Source organism: Podarcis muralis, chromosome 6 (genome assembly GCF_964188315.1).
Source record: "Podarcis muralis chromosome 6, rPodMur119.hap1.1, whole genome shotgun sequence".
Classification (NCBI taxonomy): Eukaryota; Metazoa; Chordata; class Lepidosauria; order Squamata; family Lacertidae; genus Podarcis; species Podarcis muralis.
Window position 1 is genome coordinate 9,335,113 of NC_135660.1, and position 24,374 is coordinate 9,359,486.

General features: G+C 42.9%; 1 protein-coding gene across 1 annotated transcript; it reads left to right on the forward strand.

The window, feature by feature from the left end:
* The first annotated feature begins 21 nt into the window (after positions 1–21).
* Positions 22–23,088, forward strand: MCCC1 (methylcrotonyl-CoA carboxylase subunit 1). The gene is made up of 19 exons (XM_028731665.2): positions 22–155; positions 3,153–3,199; positions 3,700–3,839; positions 5,096–5,191; positions 6,925–7,046; positions 7,805–7,952; positions 9,674–9,795; positions 11,216–11,327; positions 12,390–12,471; positions 13,448–13,575; positions 14,439–14,622; positions 14,826–14,935; positions 15,524–15,740; positions 15,981–16,067; positions 17,692–17,741; positions 17,950–18,087; positions 18,931–19,038; positions 20,633–20,704; positions 22,849–23,088. Exons 1-19 carry the CDS (start codon positions 91–93, stop codon positions 22,966–22,968), a joined length of 2,148 nt encoding a protein of 715 aa, XP_028587498.2. The 5' UTR covers positions 22–90; the 3' UTR covers positions 22,969–23,088.
* Positions 23,089–24,374: the final 1,286 nt, after the last annotated feature.

Genomic DNA, 24,374 nt, shown 5'->3' on the forward strand with positions numbered 1-24,374 from the left:
TCCTCCCGGGCCCTCCTGATAGGCCCCTCCGCCGCCGCCGCCGCGGCCCAGCCTCCCGTTCTCGCCCAGCCCACCTCCCTCTCAGCAGCCATGGCGGCCTCTGCTCTGGCGGCGGCGGAGTGGCGTCTCCAGGCCCTGCGGGGGCTGCAGTGCCCGTGAGTGCGGCTGGGCCCCGGCAGGGAGGACGGGGCGCGGAGCGGGAGAGGAAGAAGGGAGGCCCTGCAGGAATGGACGGGCAAGGCCGACGCCTCGGGGCCTCTTTGTGTTCGCGGGGAGGGGGGGAAGCTGAGCCACAGCATCCCTCCCCCTCCCCGCTTTTCCTTCAGGGAAAGGGACGAGGCTTCACCCTGGGGCTCGGCGGCCCCAGAGAAGAGGGCGCCTCTGAGCACGTGCAGAGTGCATTTTTATTCCACCCTCCAGTCCGCAATAGCAAGCAGGACACTCCCGCATGTCTTTCGTCCGAGGCCGAGTAGAGCACGGATACTTCCACTGTTAATTTCCACAAAATTGCTGGGTTGGTATGGGGGGGGTTATGCTTGTGTGCGAGGGGAATGGGAACTCTTCTGAATAATAATAATTATTATTATTATTATTATTATTATTATTATTTACTATTTATACACTGCCCATCTGGCTGGGTTTCCCCAGCCACTCTGGGCAGCTTCCAGCAAAATATTAAAATACAATAATGCATCAAATATTCTGAAAACAGTCCTCGCATTTAATAAGAAGCAGCTCTGGCTCCTTCAGATCTTCCAGATCTTGAAATAAATAAATACAGGTGTGCCAGGGCCAGATTTCAACTGACCAGCTGGCAGCTTGAAAGGGCATTGGAGGAATGTGTGTATGTTGTCCGGGAGGAAGCAAAATCTGTTTTTCTCAGGCAAAGTGTTACTCAAGAGGTATCGGAAGGAAATGTTTGAAAACTGATGAATGACTGTTATAGATAGAGAGAAGAGGATTTACCCTACTTGACTATTTTGTGGACGGGTTATAACAGGCATAGGCAAACTCAGCCCTCCAGATGTTTTCCCATCATCCCTAGCTAACAGGACCAGTTGTCAGGGATGATGGGAACTGTAGTCTCAAAACATCTGGAGGGCTGAGTTTGCCTATGCCTGGGTTATAACAATGTATAAAAGCAGAAATTGGTAATTGAACAGGTGATGTGTAGGGGGGAGAAGGGATGAATGTATTTTGAAATGATAGTTGGAAAAGGTATTTTACTGGGAGCAGCAAAGGAAGGGGGAAAATAAATTATGGAAGATCAATAAAAATAATTGGCAAAAAAATGAAAGGGCATTGCTTCGTGGCGACAGTGTTACTATAAGTGGTTTGCGTGTGGAAAACCATAGGGTCCCGGTGATGCTACAAAGCATTGCTGCCAACAAGTGGGTTAGGTTTTTGTGTTTTTGTCTGCAGAGGTTGGCTTGCATGGCAAACACGAGGATGGCATGGCTGCGTGGAGCAGCTGGAAGAAGGGTGGTGGTGTTTGGGCGAAATGGAGCTTAGGGCTGTATTCTTATGTCGCTGGATCGGCATGGGTAAACAGTTCCTGTCCTCTGTAAAGAGAGCCAATCAAATTCCTGCATTGCAGGGGGCTGGACTACAGGACCCTCAGGGGTCCCTTCCCACTCTACAATTCCATGATTCTATATACTCTTCTAGGACACAATGGAGGAGGTTTTGTGGGATCAGGCCACAGGCCCATCCAGTCCCACCATTGTGTCCTCACAGTAGCCAGCCAGGTGCCTATGGGAAGCCCACAAGCAACATGAGCACAACAGCGCCCTTCACATCTGCGATTCCCAGCAATCGGTCAGAGGTTTACTGCCAACAGTGGAGGTAGAAGGTAGCTGTTGTGGCTAATAACCACTTATAACCTAATCCTCTGTGAATGGGTCTGAACTTCTTTTAAAGCTACCTGTTTGCTGGAAGGAGCCAGACACCCCGAATGGCTCGTCCTTGTGGAAATTGTTGAATGGGTGTGGGATTTTGCCCTGGGATGGCCAGTCCAGTAACATGTGAATTCAAAACAACTAGGCAGGGGTGTAGTAGGACAAGGACCTAAGTAGCTGCACCCCGTAGGTGAGACAATATTGCAACCAAACTTGGTGGGATGAGCCCCATCACTGGCTTTCAGACATTTGATAAGGCAGCTTTCTGTGCTCCTAATTGAAATCATTATAGACCGAGCATACTTTTTGAGATGGCATAAACAGTATTTCCAAATTTGGCCTCACCACAGAAAAGGCAATGCAGCACTGACTGTCTTGTTCTCTGTCCTGGGGAAACCCAGCCAGATGGGCGGGGTATAAAGAATATTATTATTATTGACACAGGTGGCGCTGTGGGTTAAACCACAGAGCCTAGGACTTGCCGATCAGAAGGTCGGCGGTTCGAATCCCTGTGACGGGGTGAGCTCCCGTTGCTCAGTCCCAGCTCCTGCCAACCTAGCAGTTCGAAAGCACGTCAAAGTGCAAGTAGATAAATAGGAACCGCTCCAGCGGGAAGGTAAACGGTGTTTCCGTGCGCTGCTCTGGTTCACCAGAAGCGGCTTAGTCATGCTGGCCACATGACCCGGAAGCTGTCTGCGGACAAACGCCGGCTCCCTCGGCCTATAGAGCGAGATGAGCGCCGCAACCCCAGAGTCGGTCACGACTGAATCTAATGGTCAGGGGTCCCTTTACCTTTACCTTTTAGCCTGGAATTTCATACTTGATGCTGTATACTGAGCTGACATTTCTGTTGACTCCCGAGATTTTTCTTTCGGTTAGTTACCATCAGTTCAGACAACGCCATCAGCACATAGGTGAAGTTAAGGTTGTCCCTATGTGCATTACTTTACACTTAACTTACATGGAACCACACCTGACTCTTCTTCTCTGTCTTGTTCTCAGCCATGTAGATATGGCCAAATGTACATTTTAAGTGCTGCGTTCACACAGCTATGTTCTTCAGATCACTTGTTACCATGTAGTAGCTCAACTGCAAAAGGAATTGTTACAGATCAGTTAGGGTTTTTTTTTTTTCTTATTGGGTTCCTCTACCCTTAACAATTGTACCCAGCATTTTATTTCCACCCCAGGAATAGCTCGACGATCGGCTAAATTTCTACTTTTGTTTTATACTATGTTGTTTCCCTCTTACAGAAAATGGATCTGGACAGCAAGAGTCAGAAAATACTCTTCTGCAAAAGGTGAACTGTTTGGATTATTGTATTTACAGGAAAAAAAATGTGTTTTTAATGTTAACATTTTCGTAGCATCAGCTCTGCTTTTTAAAAAAAATAAATGCTCACCCTGGGTGCTTGCATCTGAAAGTTTTATTTGCAAAGAGCTTGCTGAAGTTTGGCAAACAGCTAGATGGCAACAGTGTTTCTTTGCGTATTGAGATTTCCTCTAGAAATGGTAAATCCAGATTAAATGGGAGAAATACACAAGCTGACATTTCGATGGTAACCATATTGTGTTGATGCTGCAAAAAAAACTTGCATGCACGAGGAGCACCCATCTCACACAAAAAAACCCCACCTCTGCAAGCACCCACTTCCTTAAGCGAAGAAGCTTTTATTCGTGATGTGGAAGACATGTTAAAAATAATAATAGGAATGAAGTTGTGCTACTTCTAGCAGTAACAATCATGGTTTAACACTTTTGAAACTTATTTTCTCCTTTTCTAAAACAAACAAACAAACAGGACAAAGGAATATTGAGAAAGTCCTTGTGGCAAATAGAGGTGAAATAGCATGCCGAGTGATGCGGACTGCCAGGAAGATGGGAGTGAAATCTGTGGCCGTTTACAGTGATGCTGACAGGAATTCAATGCATGTAGCAATGGTAAAACACACATTCGTTAAAACATGTAAGAGGCCAACCCTGAAAACAATTGTGAAGAAGCAGGATTAAGTTGAACATGCAAAGCTGATTTAAACTGAGTCAGGTTGTTGTTCCATATGAAACTGGGTTGTCTGCTCCGCCTTCTCCCCTCCATGTGGCAGATTTGTTCCCCAGAGTTTGTAGACGTCAGTTTTCCGATTGTAAATTGAAGTGACATCTTTTCTTTTAAAAGAAAGGGACAACTGAACTTGGAAGAAACAGAAAATGCTTGTACAGTCATACTTTGGTTTTCAAACAACAGTGGTACCTCGCAAGACGAATGCCTCGCAAGACGGAAAACTCGCAAGACGAAAGGGTTTTTGGTTTTTTGAGCTGCTTCGCAAGACGATTTTCCCTATGGGCTTGCTTCACAAGACGGAAACGTCTTGCAAGTTTGTTTCCTTTTTCTTAAAACCGTTAATACAGTTGCGACTTGACTTTGAGGAGCAACTCATAGCACGCGGTGTGGTAGCCTTTTTTGAGGTTTTTGAAGACTTTGGTGATTTTTGAAGCTTTTCCAAAACTTTTCCGAAACCGTGCTTCGCAAGACAAAAAAAATCGCAAGACGAAAAAACTCGTGGAACGAATTAATTTCGTCTTGCGAGGCACCACTGAACTTAGTTCTCAAACCTTTTGGCTCCTGAATGCCACAAACCTGGAAGTGAGTGTTCCAGTTTGCAAACTATTTTTGGAAGCCGAACATCCGATGGGGCTTCTGCAGCTTCCAATTGGCTGCAGGAGCTTCCTGCAGCCAATCAGAATCTGCGCTTTGGTTTCCGAACATTTTGGAAGTCAAATGGACTTCCAGAACGGATTCCGTTCAACTTCCAAGGTACGACTGTAGTAATTAATGCAAACATTTCCACATCTGGAAACTAATGTCTCAGTCCTGCTTTATTTGTATCTAGCCTTATTCCAGTTCCCCGGAATATGTTGGAAAGCCAATATACAGATTTATTCCTAATTATATTGCAGACTCAAGTTAAGGGCTCTTTCTTTTAAATTTTCAGACCTACACAGTTTCTTATGTATAAGTCTCTGTATACTCAGTGGAACTCAGAGTAGTCTATAAATTCTGATTCAATTGCGGTTCTGCTGTTTAAAGTCCCCCCCCCCAAAAGGCGTCTTGGAATGTAGCTCTAAAATTAGCTGTTCTGCAATTGTCTGAAATGTAGCCAAATAATAATGTAAACACAGGTCCCTTTATTTCATTACAGGCAGATGAAGCGTATTTCATTGGCCCAGCACCATCTCAGCAAAGTTACCTGTCCATGGAAAAGATAATGCAGGTGGCCAAAAAGTCAGCAGCGCACGTATGTATTATAATTCGCTTCTTCATTCAACCTGCTTATACATGTATTTTTAAATAGATGTCAACTCTGGATGCTATTCAGTATTGAGTTCTACGGGGCAGCCAAGGCCTTAGGAGCAACTTAGCACAGAGTTTTGTAGTTCCACTATTGAAGAGATTCTCAGCATGGTAAATGTGGGGTCCTGCATGCATCATTTCGACAGTTAGAAAGACATGAACTTCACTTTAAATCAGATAATTTTCCTTGGATCCCCCACAAGACATTAGGGGTTCCATTCCTGTTCGCTTTTGACTTTCTCCACTAAAGCTACTTGTGTGGCTCATCTGAACTTTACGGGGAGTGTGTTCTCTCACGTGCTCCTCCTTGTGTACCTAAATCAGCAGGAGAGGCCCTGCTTCATAATGCGTTGCGCGTTGCTGAGGGGAAGTTGGTGAGGATATGGGACGGGACTTCATTTGTGATGGCACACACATTGTGGAATTTGCTTCCACATAAGGTCCACCTGACTCCCTCCTTAGTGTTTACCACCAGAAGCCAAGGATATCTTAGAATAATAGAATCCCAGAATCATAAAATTGTAGAGTTGGAAGGGACCCCAAGGGTCATCTAATCCAACCCCCTGCAATGCAGGAATATTTTGCCCAACGTGAGGCTGGAATCCACAATCCTGAGATTTTGAGTCTCATCCTCTAATCATCATGAGCTTTCCCATTCACCCTAACATTGCTATTTTCTTTTGACTCTGATATTCCAGTTGGTTTTGTTTGTTTATACATTTGCTGGTATTTTAGCTTTCATTTTAAGTTTGTAAGGTTGTATGTCTAGCTTTTTAAAATAGAAAATAGAAAACATGGATTGTGTGTTTATTTCATGGGTTTGTTGTTTTATTTTGCTGCTTTGAATGCCCGTTTGGTGGAGAATGCTGTAAACAAATGGTTCAAATTAATTATTAGGGCTTCAGCTACATAGGGATCTGCTTTATACCAGATCAGATTTCTTCTCCATCCAACTCTGCATTGTCTGCTTTGACCAGCAGCAGTTCTCCACGCAGAGGACTTTCCTACCACCTTCTAATGAGAGATGCCAGGAACTGAACCTAAGTTATTCCACATGCATTGAGCTGTGGTCATTTCCCATAAAGCTGAGCTAGGGAAGGCTGTGTTCTTGCAGCACTGCTGATGCTCCTGCGGTGTTCTGCGCTTGGGCAGAGCTTAGTAGTTGCATCCAGGGTCCTGGTCACACTTCAAAGACGCAACATGTGCTGACTGAAGCAAATGAAAATTTGTGCATTAGCTATAAAAGTATAGAACTTCGTGTGCCATAAGCCAGGCATAGGCAAACTCGGCCCTCCAGATGTTTTGGGACTACAACTCCCATCATCCCTAGCTAATAGGGCCAGTGGTCAGGGATGATGGGAGTTGTAGTCCCAAAACATCTGGAGGGCCGAGTTTGCCTATGCCTGCCATAAGCAGTTAATAAAACGGTATTTCCAGTATCCAAGCCCAGAACTTGATTCTACGTTCCTCACTGACTTTCAAAGAAAACTACAAGAAACCAAGGCAGACTGTGGAGCATCAGAATGTCCTTCTGATGAACAACATCCATCAGATATTAGGTCACTGGATTTGGGGCTCTGTGCAGCTTCTGAAATAGTTAATTGAGGGAAAGCTCATGCAGGGCACTGTGAGACCTGCCAGTCTCATACAATATGCCCTTGATACTTCCTGTTTTAGGCTATCCATCCAGGCTATGGCTTCCTGTCAGAAAACACAGAGTTTGCAGAGCTCTGCAACAAAGAAGGAATCATTTTTATAGGTCCTCCTCCATCTGCCATCAGAGATATGGGCATTAAGAGGTACTCTGTTTTGCTTCACGGCTAAACCTTTTTGTACAGGGATGTTTACTATAATGGTTAAGATGGTTTTGTGTCTGATTGTGATGGTGCTTTACCAACCAAGTGCTCTCCAGAAGTTTTGGACTACAATTCCCATTAGCCCCAGCTGCTGCAGCTGATGGGAGCTGTAGTCCAGAGTGTCTGGAGGTTAACCAGTTTGGGCAAGGCTGTTAATATAGCCTTGTGTTTGGGCTCCCCCATCCCCTCTTCTGTATGTGCAATGAATTAAGCCTACAGCGTTGTCACTGGTCTGTGGGAATGACCACAAAGTGGTATGGTGAACCTCAGCATGGAAGGAAATCTGACTGTGTACAAGGCTGTAGAGCAAGACTAGAATCAAGTTTCAGAGCGTGACATGGCACTTTTCTTACGCAAGCATAAAATTTGCGCTTTTTGAATTTAGCCCTCAGAGTTGTGGGAAGAACTCTATAAAGAAAAATAAACAGGAATTTCCCATGTGCTAAAACTGTTTTAAATCTCATGGGCTGATCAGATAAGCATTTTATATGCTGCATGTTCACATACCGGCAAGTTCTAGTTTGCCCCCTTGTGGCTTCCCAGCATGCATACATGGCAAAGGATACACTTCCTTTCTGTATGAGAAAATTGTAATGTTGGTAGCAGTCCTAGATTGTGGGAATAAAATGCAGACGATGAGATGTGTAATGAGAAGCCCTCACTGACATTGCCACTGAGTATCGAAAAATATTCTTTTGAAGCACTTCCAAAGCTATCATGTCTGCTGCCGGGGTTCCTGTTGTTGAAGGTTACCATGGTGAAGATCAGTCTGACAATTGCTTGGAAGAGCAAGCCAGAAGAATAGGGTACCCAGTCATGATCAAAGCAGTTCGTGGAGGTGGAGGAAAGGTAAGGACAAAGGAATTTCATCCTCAGCTGATCTACTGTACAAACAGAACAGAGCAAAGATCTTCAGCTCCAGTAAATGAATGCTTAAGGTGTAATGTGCCAATCACTGTGCCAGCCTGACATCTTGGACCCTGGTCACGCTACAAAGTTATCCTATATGCCAAGAGTGGCCAATCTGTGGTCCTCCAGATGTTGCTAGACCACAACTCCCACCAGCTTCAGCTGGCATGGTCAATGGTTAAGGATGATGGGAGCAGTTTTAGCCACATCTGGAGGACCACAGAATAGTCAGTCCTGCTGTGCATTAATAGTGAACTCAACCTCTTTGTGAGAATCTATGTAATCAGACAGCACCATTCATATTCAGGTTTGCAGGAATACAAAAAAATAAATAAAAATAAAACCCTCATTGGGGGGAACCTAAAGGGATACGGGTGGCGCTGTGGGTTAAACCACAGAGCCTAAGGCTTGGCAATCAGAAGGTCGGCGGTTCAAATCCCCTCGATGTGGTGAGCTCCCATTGCTCGGTCCCTGCTCCTGCCAACCTAGCAGTTCGAAAGCACATCAAAGTGCAAGTAGATAAATAGGTACCGCTCTGGCGGGTTCGCCAGAAGCAGCTTAGTCATGCTGGCCACATGACCCAGAAGCTGTACACCAGCTCCCTCGGCCAATAAAGCGAGATGAGCGCTGCAACCCCAGAGTTGGCCACGACTGGACCTAATGGTCAGGGGTCCCTTTACCTTTAAAGGGTTTGGAGGCAGGGGCAAGCATGCAACAGGACTTCAGAAGCTGCCTAATGAGGACTGTGGCTGCTTAGTGGGCACAGAATGCTGACAGGGGGACAGAAACAGAAAACCAGGGAGGCGCAGGAATGGCGTGTCCTGGAAAAGACATGATGACTAGCTGACTGGTGGAAGCATGAGCCAGAGCACTCCATGTTGCAACATTTGCATGTGGGCCTCAGTTGTCTTTTATCCTTATTTAAATTGCTAGCTGTCACCTCTCCATTAGCACCAGGCCTTGTTGTTGTTTAGTCGTTTAGTCATGTCCGACTTCGTGACCCCATGGATCAGAGCACGCCAGGCACTCCTGTCTTCCACTGCCTCCTGCAGTTTGGTCAAACTCACATTAGTAGCTTCAAGAACACTGTCCAACCATCTCGTCCTCTGTCGTCCCCTTCTCCTTGTGCCCTCCATCTTTCCCAGCACTAGGGTCTTTCCCAGGGAGTCTTCTCTTCTCATGAGGTAGCCAAAGTATTGGAGCCTCAGCTTCAGGATCTGTCCTTCCAGTGAGCACTCAGGGCTGATTTCCTTCAGAATGGATAGGTTTGATCTTCTTGCAGTCCATGGGACTCTCAAGAGTCTCCTCCAGCACCAGAATTCAAAAGCATCAGTTCTTCGGCAATCAACCTTCTCCAAGGCTGAATTACTTGGTTTCATACAACTTCGCCATAATGCATGTTTTGACCATGGCCGTAATGTACCTAACAGGAAAGCGTGAGACAGTGGTTGCCAGTTTGGTCCCTCCTCAAAGTTATTACAACTATATGTTATGTACTCAATGGCACCTGAACAGTAGCTGATTCAAAGTTAGTACTTGCGTGAGTGATTCATCCATATTGTAAACCAACCTAGCAAAAAAGGATTTGGGAAATCCTATTGTTTTTCACTCACTAATTTTTGCTCAATATTATTCTAATATATTGGTTTTTATCACCGTAGGGCATGAGAATTGCTCTTTCCGAAAAGGAGTTTAAGGAACAATTGGAATCAGCCAGGAGAGAAGCCAAGAAGTCTTTCAACGACGATGCCATGCTGATAGAGAAATTTGTAGATAATCCACGGTAACCAAACCATCCATCTGCTTGTAATCTCTTTAATGAGTTTGTAGAACGAAAGTAGGAGAATTGATGGGGGTGTCTCTGAGTGTGTGTCCTACGGCAGGTGAAGCATCAGCAGCGAATTTGTCCCCCCCCCCCCATCTCAGAAAAGCATGTTCGAGACATTTGGTAGGTGCACAGCACTCCTGCTGCCCTGGAAAATCCAGCCCTGGCTGGAGGGCGGTCAAAGCTTGGGTGGCTGTTGGGGTGTTGAGCAAGGGAAACTGAAGATGCCTGATAGACGATTTCCCTAGAGCTCTTGGGACATGGCACCCCAAGGTTGCTGTTTTTGCTGGGTGAGGAATTTATGATAGTAAGAGATGCAGCTATCTCACCCCCCCCAACCTCTTTCTCTTATCACTTTTTCCCACTTCAAGATACTTGCAGACCACAATGTATAGTACTATATATTTTAATAGTAGCAATGAACTATCTATTTAGAAGGCATATGCTGGGTTGTATGGTGCATGCTACAGTAGACTTCACTACAGTATAAAATATTTCAGGGTTATAGTGATCTCTCTAATCCGTATTAACAATTGTGAAGCCCCCTTAAAGTAATTGCAAATCACAGGTCCTTCAAGATAACAGTTGTGAGAACAAAACTTACATACACTGAGAAAGCAGGCAATAATAGTTTATTTATGTGTGTATACTTTGTTATCTGGTAGCCTCATGACACATAATGTGTGAAAATGCATTCTGAAGTGTAGAGTATTAATTCCAATATATTAGTGATAATTATTCTGGAATATACTTTGGCCCTATAGACATATATAGTTGTGACAGTGCAAAGTGTAGCTTGCTATCAAAATTTCTTAAACGGGGCACTTTACGTTCCAGGATAACATTTTACTACCATTCAGATCACATGCTTGGTTGTCTTTCTGATCCTTCCGTTCATTTAGGGTTTTTAGCACAAGGTAACGAGTCAAGACCTAGTATGTGATATTGCAGACATCAGACACATTGACCTTGTTCTGAATTGCCGTTTGAATTCTCTCCCTCTCTGATAATTTACTACTATTTAAAAACAAAAGTGTGCTTTTGAAAACGTTTGCTTAAGTGCACAGACCTTCCTTTTCCTAGAATATGATGTTAGAGATTAGCATGTTTAAAGTTATTTTAAGCATGATGAAGGGTAGAAGAAAACACTGATCTTCCTGAAGTTTAACATTGTTTCCAATTCTGAAAAATAAGATTATCTTTAATATATGATAGGTTGTGCTAGTTGTCTTGAAGTGGCACAGACTACCGTGATGGAATAATGCACTTTGCTCTTTAAAAAATGGCACTAATGGTCATTGGCACTGATGGACATGAACCTTTATTTATTAATATTTACAGCTGAACCTTTATTTGCTAATTTTTACACCCGAAACAGGCATGTAGAAGTTCAGGTATTTGGAGACCAGCATGGCAATGCAGTTTATCTGTTTGAAAGAGATTGTAGTGTACAGAGAAGACATCAGAAAATTATTGAAGAAGCTCCAGGGGTGAGTGACTAGTTTCTGAAAAGGTGATTGAAATAGATGTAAGTGCCTTTTTTTGCTTACTTTATTAACATATTTTTTGTTTTTCACATGTGATACCAATGGCTTCTTGGTATATATTATTATTTTTTGCAGAATATAATACTAGTTTCAGAGACACCCAAACACTTCTAACATGGGATTTTGTGTGTGGTTTTTTCTTGTTCTTTTTTAACCACATTGAGTTTGGAAATCATGATTGCTACCCCAGTATCCTGTTGCTAAACTGTATAGCACATGCACACACTTCTGAAACTACTAGAGAAGCTACTTTTCCTGGAATGTTCTGTTAGTTTATCTGGGGAATTCTGAGCTACCTAAACTATTCCTGAAATGTGTTTTATACTGGTGATGCTTCATTGGTTTGACCATGTCTCTATTATGTTCAGCTTACTGATGACTTTGTAACTTATAAAGTAGCACTCTATGCGTTGGCAGCTAAGAAGATCAGGAGGAAAGAACGAGATAAAATAGCGGTCAACTGCAAAGGAGATTCGGATATTTAATATGGCACATTTTACTAGAGAATCTTCTGCTATTCTGTTTTATGCAACAAACAATCTTAGTAGTTGTGACCATGGTTTATATTGTATGTGTGGTGCCTAATGATTTTTGTGGTTATTGCTGTTTTTCCTTTTGTTATTTTTCTGAATGATGCTATGGCCTATGGCTAGCGCAATAAAAGTCAACGATGATGATGATGATGATTACGTTCAGCATATGGTTCCAGAAGACTTTATTTATTTGTGCACACATGTTAAGCCTTCTGTCAACATGCTTATATTTGAAGGGGCTGGATATTTTTCTTTGCAGGGTTTTGAAACCATCAGCGCTCAGTTAGGTGATCTGTTCTGGTACAGCTTCTCTGTGAGGTTCATCTTATGTAGATGAAATGTGGCTTGAATAACTGCATGTGAAAAGAAGAGGGTTTTTTAAAAAATCTGTTTTTCCTCAGATAGATGATACCTGCATGCAAGCACATAAATGTGGTATAAATGTAGTAACATCATTTGAACCTTTTCTTAGCCAGGAATTAAGCCTGAAATAAGAAGGAAACTTGGAGAGGCAGCTGTCAGGGCAGCTAAAGCTGTGAACTATGTTGGAGCAGGTATTGCAAACTTAACTTCCTTTTAGTGCTGTATTTAGTTTCACATTGGAAGTTACGTACCCATATGGGAGGCATGTTTAGAGGAAGGTTGCTTTAAGTGGAATGGTAGAGTTTATAAAGTGATTCTAGCTCTAACTTGGGTGGTTAAAATTCTAAACTGCAAAGGAAAGATTTAAAAAACACCACCCAGAATAATATTGTCTGTACATTTATTTATTTTTTCAATCTAGACGTGAAGTCTGCAGCCAAAGATTTAGCTAGCTATTTTAAGTGAATATGCAAAGGTCACTCATTTTTTTTATGGCTCTTGGCTGTGGGTTCCCTTTCTCTCTGCCCTTTCATTCCTTGTTGCCTTTCCCCTCTCAGTCTCCTGTATTTTGGTTTCCTTTTCATGCCCTTCATAATTCCCTGCACCTTGTACTTTTATTTTCCTGGGATGTTCAGCCCGGACACTGAGATCCAGCTACTACTTTGCTTTCCCAGGGGTTTTTAAGTCAGTGCAGTGCAGCAGCTAAGCCCAGGTTTGACTTAGTGTGTCATTCAAAGCTAGGCTCATAGGTGAGATCTCTTCTCCTTAACCACGATCTGTAGCTAAAGCTTGTCCTATGGTTTGACCTGTGGTTGCAGGTTATGGTTTGAAAGGCATGCTGTGCCAAACTTTGGCTGTCCTGCACTGTCCCCAAAAGCCCAGGGAGGCCAGCGTGTTTGTGTGGTCACAGTAAGCCTAAATAGAATCGAAATACGTTTAAGGCTGCATTTGACTGAGAAATATTTCCACTGGATTAGGGTGTTATACTTCCTGGAGGATTTCCAAGCTGTGGTTTTGGATCAGGTTTTTAAAAATATAGTTAAGATGCTTCATATTGACAACAGACAGCAAACTCTGCAGACAATGGCGTTATGCTGGGATCAGTGGGACTTGGTTTAGAGAAAGCATTTCCACTGCTCTTAAATGTACCAATCTTAAATATTTCAGGAACAGTGGAGTTTATTATGGATAGTGAGCATAATTTCTATTTCATGGAGATGAACACCAGGCTGCAAGTGGAGCACCCAGTTACTGAGATGATCACTGGGACAGACTTGGTGGAATGGCAACTTAAGGTAAGGGCTTATGAGGGCAGCATCCATAGGAACATAGGAAGCTGACTTATACTGAGCCAGACCCTTGGTCCTTCTGATTCAGAATTGTCAGTGCTTATTGGCGGAAGCTCTCTATAGAGTTTCAGACTGTGGGCATTCCCAAGCCTACCTGAAGATGCTGGGGATTGAACCAGAGACTTTGTGCATGCCAGTAAGATGCTCTGCCTGTGCCTCCATTTGAAGCCAAGCATTGCTTTTTACCAGGAGCGTGGGAAGGTTTCTCCTTGGGACAGTGAATTCTCACTCTTTCTGTCTGGGCTGATGCTAAATTGGGCATTGAATGAGAGTATGTAAATGCAGTAATATTAGAAGTTAAGGATGCATCAAGAACGGCATGTGGGAAGTCACTTGAACAAAATTGTATTAATTGGGAAATATTTTGTATAATTGGGTGGAGATCTGGAAAATCAATAAAAATAGTTGGCGAAAACGTGAACGAGGATCTGGAATAGACTTGCTTCAAGTTATTCCACTGTGTGAGTGCTTTCCCACAGAACGTTTGCTACAGTCTGACATGAGAATTAAAAATGGGAAGGATTAGCTAGTTGCAGGTATTATAGAATTCAATCTGTTGCTCTGTAGATGGTTTGTGAATGAGAGTTTAAAGCAGGAATTGCCAACCTGCTTTTCTGTCTGCTGTACAGCTGTCAAAGGCACAAGAACCCTCTTTTTTTGTGCAGTGTAAACCCTAAACCTCAAATACCTCAAGGATTTCTACTACTCAGATTTTGCTGCGTGATTTTTTTGTGATTCCTTGATACCCTCACAGTCCAGAGACACTATTCTCAATCCTGTAGAAAAAGCAAAACTCTTTTTCTTTATAGGTTGCTTCAGGGGAGAAGATTCCTTTGGCTCAGGAAGAGATCTCTCTTAATGGACATGCTTTTGAAGCTAGGATCTATGCCGAAGATCCAAACAACAACTTCATGCCGGGGGCTGGACCCTTATTGCATTTGTCTACACCACCCTCTGACAGTTGCACCAGGATAGAAACTGGGGTAAGACAAGGTAAACTGAACCTCCTTGCTGCAAATTAGTGTCAGGAACGTTCTTTTCGCTTTAAGGGGGCGATCGTAGTTTCAAAAGCAAAGGGGATGGTTTGCCTTGACCAGGTTTTCCATACCTGACTAAAGGAAGTAATGGGGTACGAACTGACTGCTTTTTAAGTTACTCATTCTGGCAAATTGCTTTCCCACCTCTTCTTATTTCAGGGGATGAGGTTTCTATATACTATGACCCAATGATTGCCAAGTTAGTCGTTTGGGCAGAGGATCGTCAAGCAGCGTTAAGGAAATTAAGATACTGCCTTCGGCAATATAATGTAAGTGCAGACGACATTATGATTTATAAAGTTTGGGTCCTATCCAGTGCTTTTCCTCTGGGGGTACGCAGGGGTATGCTTACCCCTAAACATTTTGTGTTGCCCCAACCGACAGACCAATATGCCAGCTGTCTCCGCAATAGCAGCGTGGACTGGACCTCTGTCATTCTCCCGGCCGGTGCCCGGGGAGGGGAGTCTGGGGCAGTCGTGGTGGAGGCGATGGCACCGCTCCTCCTCCTGCCGGGCTAGAGCCAGCCAGTGAGTGCTTGTCCCTCCTTGTTCAAGCCAACCCCACCATTGCCATTATTCAAGCTCCGCCACCTTGAGTCCCTCATCTGGAGGTTGGGAGAGGGTTGGGGGGGAGGAAGAGGGGGAGCGGGAGCAGCCAAAATGAGAGTACCCCTAAACATTTTTAAAGAAAAAAAGCACTGCTCCTCTCTGATAAAGTAGGGGACAGAGACCTGTGGCCTTCCGGGTGTTCTTAGACTGCATCTCCCATCATCTGTGACTATGCCTGTTGGAGCACGTGACTGCGGCAAACGGCTTGCCTTCACCTGGTGTGCTTTCTTTGTTCCCTTCCCTCGGCAGATTGTAGGGCTAAGCACCAATGTTGATTTCTTGCTGGACCTCTCAGGCCACCCGGAGTTTGAGGCTGGAAATGTTCACACCAATTTTATCCCACAACATTACGATGAGCTATTTCCACCCAAAGAGGCAATATCTGAAGTGGCCTTATGCCAGGCAGCGCTTGGACTCATACTGAGGGAGAAAATTGTGACCGACACTTTTAGAATGAAATCAGGAGGTAGGCTTGAGGCATCTTTGGCTTTTTAGAATCCTTTCTGTTACAGGGAAGAATGTGCCATGTGTGTCTTCTCCCCCCCCCTCTCTTTCTTTCTTTTATTTATTTGTTTCACATTCATAAGCAACAATTTTCCAGATCCCATAATTGCTTACAAGCAGAATTCTCTGCTTGAAAGAGCTCCCCCATTCATTTCAGTGGAGCAATAACTGAATCTTTCTCCCTCCTTTTTTTATATTCCAGATAAGTTCTCTCCATTTGCATCCAGCAGTGGAAGAAGAATAAATATACCTTACGTTAGAAACCTGACTCTTTTAGATGGTGAAAATAGTAAGTGACTTAGTTCTGAATGCCGAGAATTTGAGTGGCAATCTTTATTCTATAGCTGAGGAGGACAAAGAGACATACAAGAGTACAATAATTCAAAATGCCGTTCTTTTTATGTACATTGGATTGATTTATATAGATCACTTGGCATGTACTTAAACTGCAAGCATGGCTTTTTGTTTTCTTTGTTACTTTCATCAGAACTGCCCCATATTTCCTGGTTTTTGCAAAGACCTGTTTTGTTCATGCTGTTCAACATTCTCAAAACTTCGGGAAGCAGGCCTTGCCACTACTGCATGCTTATATAGGATTAGATGTGCCCTAGGTATAATACTGAGGGATTTTAGTATTTTGTGGGAGCACTCAGGGCTGATTTCCTTCAGAATGGATAGGTTTGTGGGAGACCTTTTTTGTGCTAAGGGCTGCTTCACCCTGCTGGAAAGCTGTTGGGAGGCTACATATATGTTTCAGTGTTTGATGCGCAGTCACACACCCTTAACACATGCAAAGACAGGCACATAGTCATATATGCACAGAAAGCTATTTCCCATGAAAACTCTACTCAAGTTTCACATTCTGTTTTCTCTAAAGTTTCTGAAAAGAAAGGAAGTTCTCCAACACCCTTCCCTGCCCTGACATGCAAAAAGAACTCAGTTGTCTAAGCAGCACATCTGAACCACGACCCCTCCCTTAAAACGATACATTTCAGGATGCAGTTGCATCCTAAAAAATGGTGGCATGCAATTGCAAAATGCATGGCTGGCTTTTTTGCACACTTGCAAGGGGCCACAAGTCGAGAATGAGCCCGAGTAAGGCCTGGTTCTGCATTGACACCAAGTGGTCATCTGCAACTGGCAGTGCCTTCTCAGAAGTTCTTAAATATCAGCTTGGCCTGTATTGGGGAAGCTGGCCTGCTAGGTAGCCTAGTCCTAAGTTGTTTAGGGCTTTAACCTCTAACAACAAAACATTGAACATGGCTCGGTAGCTGACAGGTAGCCAGTGCATATCTAATACAGTGGTACCTCTAGTTACGAACTTAATTCATTCCGGAGGTCCGTTCTTAACCTGAAACTGTTCTTAACTAGAGGTGTGCTTTCCTAATGGGGCCTCTTGCTGCTGCTGCGCCGCCGGCACATGATTTCCGTTCTTATCCTGGGGCAAAGTTCTCAACTCGATTTAACTCTTCCAGGTTAGCAGAGTTTGTAACCTGAAGCATTTGTAACTCGAGGTACCACTGTACGTGTAAAGCTGTGTCTCCCACTGAGCAACCTAGCAGCTACATTTTGTACTTTTCGGCCACTTCTGAACCAGGTGCAAGGGCAGCCTCACGTTAGTTTAATTGTGAATCACTGTAGAGGCACAGTATGGCAGAAGGTGGAAGATGATGAAGGGAACAAGGAGCCCACTCTTGTGGAGAATGGGGAGAGAGAGTGGAGGTGAAACTACTTAGAGCTTTCAATGGATAAGTGGCATAGAAATTTTAAAAATAAAGATAAATGGAGAGGAGTTGAGTGACCTCAAAGTGGTGCAGCTCGGTTTTAATTCCTCCTCTCCCCTAAAAAAAACACACACACACACACACACAAAAACCCACTTGGAAGTAATTTAAATCTTTATTTTCTAACAGAAGTGAATATGACCGTAACCTACAATCGTGATGGATCATATGACATGCAGGTAAACATCCTCTATGTAATTTGAGTTACTTTTTCTGTGTAGTTTTTTGCAAATCCTTTGCGGCCTATATGTATTTGACCCAATCCCATCTCTGTGGACTGAGACAAATAGGATAGAGTTTCTAACTGGCATATGGGTGCCTTTTTTCATATTGGTGAGCCTTAAAGTTTCTCCTCTCATTGTCTGATGCTATGTAATTGTATTTCAGATACAGAATAAATCCTTCCATGTTTCTGGAGATCTTTCGAGTGATGGTGATTTGGATTGCATAAGATGTTCAGTAAACGGAGTTGTTCATAAATCCAAGGTGGTAATTTTGGGCGACGCCATTCACCTCTTCTCACCGGTAATATTTTCTACTTAATTCATCTGGAGAATAAATTCACAGCCAGGGAAATTAGTGTTTTTTAAAAAGGGAAACAATTATAGATCTGGATACATCTATTTACATTTGGGAGAACAGGGACTGAATGTGTGGCTCTAAACTTTTATGTAAGCAGCCCATAATATTCTTGTGACACTTGAAAATTCATAGCTTTAATTAGTAGCTAAGGCTAATTAGTCAATACTGAACTGTTCAGTGAATAAATTGGCTTGTAAAGCTAAATGCCTCACATCTTTAAGTCATAAGGATGGGGAGTTGGGGCATGGATCTTAAAATTTAAAAGAATATCCTAAATGACTAGATCTCTGTGTAAGCTCCTGTGAATCAGGGCTGCAATATTTGAAATGTATTCATGAGGAATTACACATTTTTAATCCAGCCCATTCATATTCATGCTTTATATCATTTCCAAAATATGTGTTGGCTTAGACTCGCATCCTTTTCATACATTATTGTTATTGCTACATCTTGGAAGTAAGTTAAGTCTAAGTAGGCTTGGGAAGTAAATTCAAAATAAGGTAACAAATTACCTTAGTGTTTTCTGAATTACATTGACAACCTCCTTTATAAGAAGGAATATTCTGTTGGTGGCCTCAGAAGGCTGCTTTTTCAGTAAATGTGATTAAAGGGAATTAAAATGGTTCTCTTAGTGAACATCATGTAAGCTCCTTGTCAATAAATCAAATGTTTAACGTCCATCCTAGTTACACCTGTCATTTCAGGATGTGGAAAATACAGGTTTGTACCAGCTGTAAAAAGTGTTGTTGCGCTCATCTGTTCTTGGTGTATTTTTATTTTCTCCAGGAAGGTAGTGAGCAGATTGGTCTTCCTGTGCCAAAGTATTTATCCGGAGTGGGTTCAGTTGGAGATCAGGGTGGGGCTGTGGCCCCCATGACGGGGACAATAGAAAAGGTAATTCTGGAGGCATCTGTGGGTGGGTGTGGCAGAGCCTTTTCTCTTTGTAAACTGCTTTACAGGTTTTTAAAAACAATTGGCATATGAATTTTATGAAATAAATAAATATGTGAGGCACATTGCTCTTTTGTACCAAAGGTGATGCATTGATGTGTCCTGCAGGGACTGTTTGCACATGCCATTCACTTCTGGTTACTTATCATCCTTCCTTACTGTAGAGTGTGGTTGCCTTCAGTAGATTGCTGCTTACTCTGCAGCTAGCCGCTTCCTTTAAGCTCCTGCTGAAGAATCTTGAGGCATTGCGGCAAATTCTGGAGCATGTTCTTACTTCATGCAAGGCAATTAGCAGGTCTTTTGAGTCTACACACACACACACACACACACACACACACACACACACACACACACACCGTGAACTGAGAATATGGCCAGGAACACACCAGTCTCCCATGCTTGTATGGAAGACACGTAGGGGAATTGAAGACAAGATTACGTTCAAGGAAGCTTGTACATTGCTATGGATCTTCTCACTGAAGCTCATTGAGTTCCTCAAGTAAATTTCCTGGGACTCCCTTGAAAAGGATTTCTCAGCTGTCTTCCTTCTTCATTGCCATCTGACTGTAATCTCTTTGTGCTCACAACTAGCTGTTGGTCCACACCATCTGCTGTCAAACATTATAAACCCTCTAGGCTGCATTGCTGTTCTGTGCTGCTGCTTTGTTCATCAGTTTGCTTTGTGGCTTTAGTTTATGATATTATTATTATTTGTACTTGTTTTAATAGTGGCATTTTTGTAACTTGCCCTGGGACTATTCCATGAAGGGACAGGCATTAAGTACGACTCATAAACAAAGATGGCAGGTGATTTCATGTTCTCTAATTCTTACAGCCCGTTTACTCGTGTGGATTTACTTGCAACTGGGGGCTCCTCTGGACTTTTTTTTTAATTGCACATGCATGATGATATGCACTCACGATGCTGTCAGGGTGGTCATACATGATCCCAATTTTCAATATTTCGGGATGCTCATACAGCTTCATGTCCAGTCAGTGCATATACTGTAGTGTCCTGCTGAAATCCTGTAATCACAAATATTCCGGGGGTGTTTTTTTGTCCCACTTTCATTGCACTATTGCCCCTCCGGACAGCGATGATGTGGTCGCATTGGCGAAGCAAAGCAGAACAACTAAAGCAGAATAAATCCATCATTAATACACTCTTACTATGTCAAGAATATATTGCAGAACACACCTGCAATAAAACACCAGTCTGGAACATACATATATAGCAAGAGCCATGACCAGTCATCCCTCCCTAGTCCATATTCCTCTATAATACATACGTGGTGATAAATGTTCACATGAACAAATTATATTTTTGGGTGCACATTTTCATAGGTGCACTTTTAAAATGTCACCGTTTTGGAGAAACCAGCTGCAAAGGTAAACTTAGAAAAAGATTGCCATTCTTCATCCTCACACAAGGAATCTTTTGTCCTCTTTATTGCTTTCTGTGAACTTGGAGAGAAACACTATATTTGTATAGGAGGAACGTGACACCTGGCTTCTCACTCGCTTTTCAATTTGTTAGGTGTTTGTGAAAGCTGGTGATAAAGTCCAAGTCGGAGACCCGCTGATGGTTATGATAGCTATGAAAATGGAGGTGAGTATCATAACATTTTAATCATGGAGAAGACAAGAGGGATTTGGTTTGGGTTTATTAGCACATCATATAAAGTGTGCCTTAAATGTTGCAGGCATAGTATGTTAACTGACTAGTTGTTTAAGGATTGTGCTGGTTTTATTGGCGCAAGTGATTTCTAGCTGTAACAAACTGTCCTAATGTTTCCCAGGAGCAAATCTTCCATTGCGTTTGCATGCTGGAATATTCTTTATAGTTTAGAAAAATGATCCCTCGCCCCCCACCCCCTGCCATTTAAGCATTTCTATTCTATCCAAGGCTTGGTGCTATACAAATTCCAACAAGCAAAGAATCTCTCTAAAAACCACTGCATTTTTTCTTCATAATGCTCCTAGTAATTAATCTAAACCATTGCAGGGTATGCATTTATAACTGTGTTCCTTGCCTTGCTGGGTTCCTTAATAATAACCTCAAACAAATTGGCTCAGTTTGCCTTATTAATTGATGCTGGATTCCACCTTGCGCACTGAACTATTGTTAGGCACTGTTGTAGGTGCCGTGTCAGAAATAGTAGAAATCGTAACTTGATGCTAAGTGACCCTTTTCCTCAAGCATTATATCATGTACGAGCTTTTGACCCATCATTTTGATATAGCCTTGCATGACACACACTTAATTTCTAAAGCCAAAACCCAAAAATATCCTCTTAAGCACTCAGTCTAGCCTTAAAGGTTTGGAGCAGGGGAGAAAAAGACAAAGTCTAGGGCAGGTAGATGCAGCTTATGGAGGGCCAGGTGATAGAACCTTCAGCATCCTACCAGAACTTTGGCTAATGTCCCAGCCACCTCGGCCGAAGTAATTAAAATGTGGTCTTCAATAGAATATACAGGTATAAATCTGTGAAATTTGTAGGACAACAATGTGATAAAAGTGCCCTGGGAACAATGCTATCATGGCACTGGTCTGTTTGGGAGGAATGAAAACCTCGGCTGAGTCTGGGTACCACTTCCTCCCCAGCAGACAGTGTGATCACCTGATTGGCTGATGGGAGGATGCCGCATAGCTCTGATGCACCACAGTGCAATAGATCAGCGTTTGCGTTTCTCACTATATAGAAGGATCTGGCAACTTCAGTGTATCTGAAGAAGTGTGCATGCACACGAAAGCTCATACCAAGAACTAACTTAGTTGGTCTTTAAGGTGCTACTGGAAGGAATTTTTTTTGTTTTGCACAGAAAGGGTTAACCTCCCACTCTGACCCATCCTACTCTGCAGATAATTGTTGCTGTGATTGTTGTTGTTATTTAGTCGTTTAGTCATGTCCGACTCTTCGTGACCCCATGGAACAGAGCACGCCAGGCACTCCTGTCTTCCACTGCCTCCCGCAGTTTGGTCAAACATGTTGGTAGCTTCGAGAACACTGTCCAACCATCTCGTCCTCTGTTGTCCCTTTCTCCTAGTGCCCTCAATCTTTCCCAACATCGGGGTCTTTTCCAGGGAGTCTTCTCATGAGGTGGCCAATGTATTGGAGCCTCCGCTTCAGGATCTGTCCTTCCAGTGAGCACTCGGGGCTGATTTCCTTCAGAATGGATAGGTTTGATCTTCTTGCAGTCCATGGGACTCTGAAGAGCCTCCTCCAGCACCATAATTCAAAAGCATAAATTCTTCGGCGATCAGCCTTCTTTATGGTCCAGCTCTCACTTCCATACATCACTACTGGGAAAGCTTTAACTGTTGCTGTGATAAGGTTACCTAAAAGCAAAGCGAAATGTTCTTATCTGTTGGGATGGAACAGAGGAATCCAATACTGATGCTAGGTAGCTCTGCCTACCCCCCAATTTATTCTGCTGGGTGTGAGGCAGGTATCAGGACTGAATTTCCCCCTAACATTTCTGCATACATTGTTGTACTTGAATATTTATCTGTATCGATAAAAATTAAAATTTCTGTTCAGTAAATCAGCATTCTTTCATTTGAGCCCTGAACCATTGGTTTTGGGTATAGATGTCTGTGCAGGAATCCTGTATTGGCTTATAGATGATCTGCATATTTTAAACGAGGTGCCGTAATGTATAGCTCTTATTTGTACAACTGATGGTGCCAGCTTGAAGTTTTAAATAGAGAAACAGGGATTGTTTAGCTAATGTATACTTCTTTCTCTGCAGCATACCATACGGGCTCCAAAGGCGGGAATAATTAAGAAGGTTCATTACCAGGAAGGATCACAGGCCAACAGACATGCTCCACTAGTTGAGTTAGTGGAAGAAGACTCTGAATCTGAATAATCCCTGGTGAATGTCGGTGATGCCTTTTGATTTTTCCCTGATTCTTTTTTATTCCTCAAGGAAACATCTTTATATTTTATTAATTTAATTATTACTAATAAAATGCTATTATTTCCTCTGCCTTTGAATAGTTTCTCATCACAACTTCAGACTGCCTCCAAATTCTGTGCTTCGCTTGATTACTCAACAGTTGATGCAAAAACGGCAGAGTATTGTGGCCCCTTAAAGACTTAACACATTTATAACTTTCGTGGGCTACAGCCCATTTCATCAGGCACAGGAAGTGTTATTCTGAGTTGTGGGCGCTTTGCACATGGTTGGGATGGAATTATAAGCAGTGAGGTCACTAAAATGGAGAGAAGTACAGACAGTGATAATTACCAGCCAGATGGGCAGGGTATAAATAATAAATTATTATATAAATTATTATTGCATATTTAACTGTGGTCATTCAGACACACACACACACAGTTGGAGTGATTACACACCTGAAAAGGGGGGGGGGGCTGCCTCCAAGTTGACAATGGGTGATGTGAAAGTTCTGGCTGTTGAAGGAATTTGTAATGGCTCATTCAGACGAGCAAGTCATCACGGGATGCTGTAGTCAATGAGTGGTAAGGATGCATCATTGGGAGATTGTGGACTCTCCTTCATTGGAGGTTTTAAAGCAGAGGTTAGATGGCCATCTGCCATGGATGCTTTAGTTGAGATTCCTGCATTGCTGGGGGTTGGACTGGATGATCCTCGGGGTCCCTGCCAACTCTACAATTTTATGATTCTATGGTACATGCCACGTAATGGCTAGCTGGTTGTGATGTACACTGACAGAGCACTCCAAACACATAGGTCGAAAGAAAGAAACTTGTTAGTAAAAGTGCAGTCTCTTCACTGTTTGCACAGCTGAGTGTGTTCCATGTAAATGCAGTTTAATTTAGCTAGGCTGGTTTGTACAAAACTTCTGTTACAGGAAAGTTTCATTTTGGACAGTTGGCCAAGTGTACTCCATCAGTTCCAAAGTGCACTTAGTACAGAATGCTCCACTCCATCTGAAGGCAGCCCTGAATTGGGAAGTTTTTAATGCTTGATGCTTTATTATGTTTTATATACTCTGTAAGCCGCCCAGAGTGCTTAGGGAAACCCAGCCAGATGGGTGGGGTATAAAATAATAATAATAATAATAATAATAATAATAATAATAATAATAATAATAATAATATAGTTGCTCCAGCTTACAGTTGCACTATTCAGTTTCTTTTCTAAACTCAGTGTTTAAAAAATGCATGTAGAAAGACATAGGTTGAAGTTGGCCTCTATCAAAAGGGGTTTTGATGCTTCTCCAATGCATTGAAAAAATGCATAGGAGGGGCTTTGTGAGCTGTCATGTCCTCCTCACAGTTGGATCAACA

Coding starts and splice junctions, on each gene's coding strand:
- MCCC1 (XM_028731665.2), top strand. CDS start 91: ATGGCGGCCTCTGCTCTGGCGGCGGCGGAGTGGCGTCTCCAGGCCCTG. Junction 7,953..9,673: donor TTCGTGGAGGTGGAGGAAAG/GTAAGGACAAAG, acceptor TTATCACCGTAG/GGCATGAGAATTGCTCTTTC. Junction 14,623..14,825: donor AGAAACTGGGGTAAGACAAG/GTAAACTGAACC, acceptor TTCTTATTTCAG/GGGATGAGGTTTCTATATAC.